This window comes from Loa loa (assembly GCF_000183805.2).
Source record: "Loa loa unplaced genomic scaffold supercont3.187, whole genome shotgun sequence".
NCBI classification, from domain to species: domain Eukaryota; kingdom Metazoa; phylum Nematoda; class Chromadorea; order Rhabditida; family Onchocercidae; genus Loa; species Loa loa.
In genome coordinates this window covers 38787-42616 of record NW_018108367.1, presented here as the reverse complement: position 1 = coordinate 42616, position 3830 = coordinate 38787, and the positions used below count along the sequence as shown (strand labels likewise).

Here is a 3830-nt window from a genome sequence, read left to right as displayed (position 1 = left end):
GTTTATTTAAAAATTCTAATTGTAATGAAAAATTATAAAAAATAATTTAATGCAAAAATAATTTAACAAATGATTATCAATATTATTGTAACTTGTACTACTACTACTATTATTATTACTGTAACTACCACTATCACTACCACTAGTACATGCTGTTATTATCAACTTATCAGAACAAATATTATTCTATGGCTATTGTCATACCAAGTTATCAGATCAAATATTACTCTGTTGGCTATTATCACACCAACTTATCAGTTCAAATATTATCCTACTGATTACCATTACTATTGTCAATGTCATTTTACACACATTATTATTGGTTCATAATATATTATCTATTTATTGTACAACTTGCAATTATTTGCCAATAACATTAAATTTTTTACTAATTATTAATTAATTAGTTTGCATTCATAAATTAAAATCTGAAAGAAAAGGAAGAAAAAATTTCCACGGAATGATAAATTTAGTAAATAAAACTTATCTCAGTTATCTTTCATCATTCTTCTACATCCTTCCTCCTATCATTTCATTAAAATAAAAATGAAAAAATAAAATTTTGCTTTTTTTCTTAAATTTTTAAAAGAAAAAGGATAAGAAATAAAAAAAAATAAAAGAAAAAACAAAATGTTGTAAAATAATTGGTAGGGACAATTGCGCCAAAAAAAAAAAAGTTATTGTAAAATGATTGGTAGGGACAATTGCGCTAAGTTAATTGGATAAGTTCAAAAAACGGCAATTAAATGTACTCAAATGGATTAATTTGTTTTCATTTTTCTTTGTCTTTTTTTTGGTTTTGAAATTAATTTTAAACATTTTCCATGAAAATATTATATAAATGAAAATTTTCATATAAGAAAAATCGTGAATAATAACAGTAGAGGAAAAGTAAATAAGTAAGTAAGTAAATGAGTGAATAAGTAAGTGAGCAAACAAAATGATGAAAGGAAAGAGCCGAAAAAAAGTAAATAAAAGTTAGTTAGAGAAAAAAACAAGTTAAATGTTAAACAATCTAAGTTTAGTAAAATAAATAATAAAAGTATAAGTAAGTATGAAAATGAATACTTTTACGTATTTGAATATAAGTGTGTATTTAATGCTTGAAATTTAATTATGTATAATACTGGAATGGAATTAGAACAAAAAACTCGAAATAGGTTATAAAAATATTTTGTTTGTTTGTTTTGTTTTGAATTTTTTCCGTCAATATTATTCGATCTGTTAATTAGTATCCACTAATTATTTTTGAGCAGAGTAAAAGGAATTAATTACAACAGTAATGAAAACCTAAATAGTATGGAAGGAAAAGATTTGAGAAAATTATTAGTAATTAAAAACAATAAATTTATATATTAACAGTTAGGGAAAAAGAATGGAAAAATAAAGGCCAATAAAAATTTTAATGCTTTTTTGTGAAATTTATTAATAAAAATTATTTAAAAAATGGTTAAACAAATCAGTTTCTATTTATCGATTTCTGAATTTAAGTATAGCATTTATTGAAACTTTTTGAATTTTTTTTCCTTGTAAAAATGATACGTTTGAAATGATAAATGAGATATAATTAATTTGGAATTACTTATTAGTATTAGTGAGATAGTGATATTACTGTTAGTTATTTATCTGATATACTCAAATTAATTTATCACTTAATATATTTGGGATTATTAGTATTACTGAGAGAAAGAGAGGTATTGCTACTAATTATTTACTTACCTGACATACTTAAATTAGCATACCACTTTATATATACAATAATTAATGCATTCATTAAAATTTTGGAAATGGAACTTGAATTATCATCTATCATATCATATCATTATACCAGGAAAAGATAATGAATTGCAGATTTTAGAAAATGAATGAAATGAATAACACTGAGAAAGTTGACCAAAATTTAATGAGCGAAACGAATTTTTGGCCGTAATTAATCTTAAATACACAAAAAAAAAATCTTTAATTAAAATCTCTTCTTTGAGAAAAATAAAAAAATAAAAAACAATACGTTATTAGTAATCAAAAGAAATTAATATATATTAACAATACCATATTTCTTACTTTATTATTAAATTATAAAATAATGAACACCTTCTAATAAATAACATTGAGATATTGATGTTAATCATTAAATGATATATTTAATGAAATAATTTTGATTCTGATATTCAATATATATTTTTTCGCTTTTTTTTTAGTATTACCAAACTTTTCTGGCTATCATAAAGATTTTTTGAAATGATAGGTGTCAAAATTTTTTTAACTAAAATTTACAGCCTATTTCTTGTTAGTTTTTTATATTTTTATTGATTAAAAAATGTTGAAAATTGATAATCAATTAATAATGATGGATGAATTGATTTGTAGAAAATATTGTAAAAGGTAAGAAAACATTTCTTAATTATAAGAAATTAAAATTTTTCACAAATAATATTAGAAATGAAGAAATGGAATAATTGAAAATATACGAAAGTAAAATCGAAATGAAAAATTACATTAAGCGTCATTTTTCCTTTTTCCTTTTTTGTTTTCCCACTCATAAAAAAGTATGCTGATCATTTAGTGTTTTTTTTTTTATTATAATTAAAAGTATTTTAAATAATAAATTTGAAAAATAATTGGAAATATTTCAAGTAGTAAATTTGCAAGTTTTAATTATTGATAAGATAAAATGCTAAATAATTTCAAACATTTGCCATTGGATGCAATTAATTTGCTAATTAATAATCAATTAATTCCAGATATATCTGAATGATTCATAATGGAAAATCGAAAGTTGCTGCTTTTTTTAATCATCGACTAAAATTTCTAAACATCGATCGATCAAAAACTTCGAAAATTTCAGAATTATTTCTTCCATTATTGTTAATGTAAGAATTTTTTCTTTTTTTTTGTTATTTTTATTGATAATTTAAATGTTTATGTGATAATTTTTAGTTTATTAACTCAATTATTTTAACTGATTTAATATATGTTAATATGTTTAATATATTAACACTAATACATTTAATATAAGTTTTTTTTTAGTAATTGTATCATAATGAAGTATTTTTTGTTCTTTTGGACTATCCATTCGTATTTTACATCAACAAATACTGGAAATTCGGAAAGGATTGAAGCAATAATTTCTGCTAGTAAACCAAATTATCGTATTCTTGGTAAGTATTAAATAAAAAAAAGCTTTTCAATTATTAATTTGCAGTATAAATTTCACTCCCATGCTATTTGAAAAATGAATTAAAAAAACAAAAAAATAAAAGAAATTTAATTTGATAATTTCAAAAATTATAATTATTAGATTAAATCAAAATTAAATTATGATGAAAAAGAAAAAGAGCATAATTTAATCATGAAATATTATCTGTAACACTTTTATTTTTTTTTTTTTTACAGGACGACAAATACGCGTACGTGAAAAACGTTCAACATCATACTATCATTTATCATTCAATTCTTATCCTAATATGCTAATTCGTTCTGAACCATTGAATGAGCATATGAAAGAATTGATAACAATGGAACATAATAGACTTCGAAGAATTGTACATTTTTCTATGATACATAATTATGCAACAAAAGAAAGGAAAAATCATTTCAATATTACTTTATAAATGAATGAGTTCAAAAGTTAAAAATTCTTTAATTCTTTATTTTTTACAGAAATTTAATAAAAATATTGTCAGAGGCATATAACAAAGTCCAATAATCAATGATATGATTATAATATAAATGTTGTAAAAGTCACGTAACAAAGTTCAATAATCAATGATATGATTATAACATAAATGTTGTAAAAGTCACGTAACAAAGTTCAATAATCAATGATATGA

At 21.3% G+C, this 3830-nt stretch overlaps 1 protein-coding gene across 1 annotated transcript; it reads left to right on the top strand.

The window, feature by feature from the left end:
• Positions 1-3040: 3040 nt before the first annotated feature.
• On the top strand, positions 3041-3611 carry LOAG_07758 (hypothetical protein; the record flags this gene model as incomplete). The annotated part of the gene is made up of 2 exons (XM_003143291.2): positions 3041-3158; positions 3394-3611. 2 exons carry the CDS (start codon positions 3041-3043, stop codon positions 3609-3611), a joined length of 336 nt encoding a protein of 111 aa, XP_003143339.2.
• Between the last annotated feature and the right edge of the window lie 219 nt (positions 3612-3830).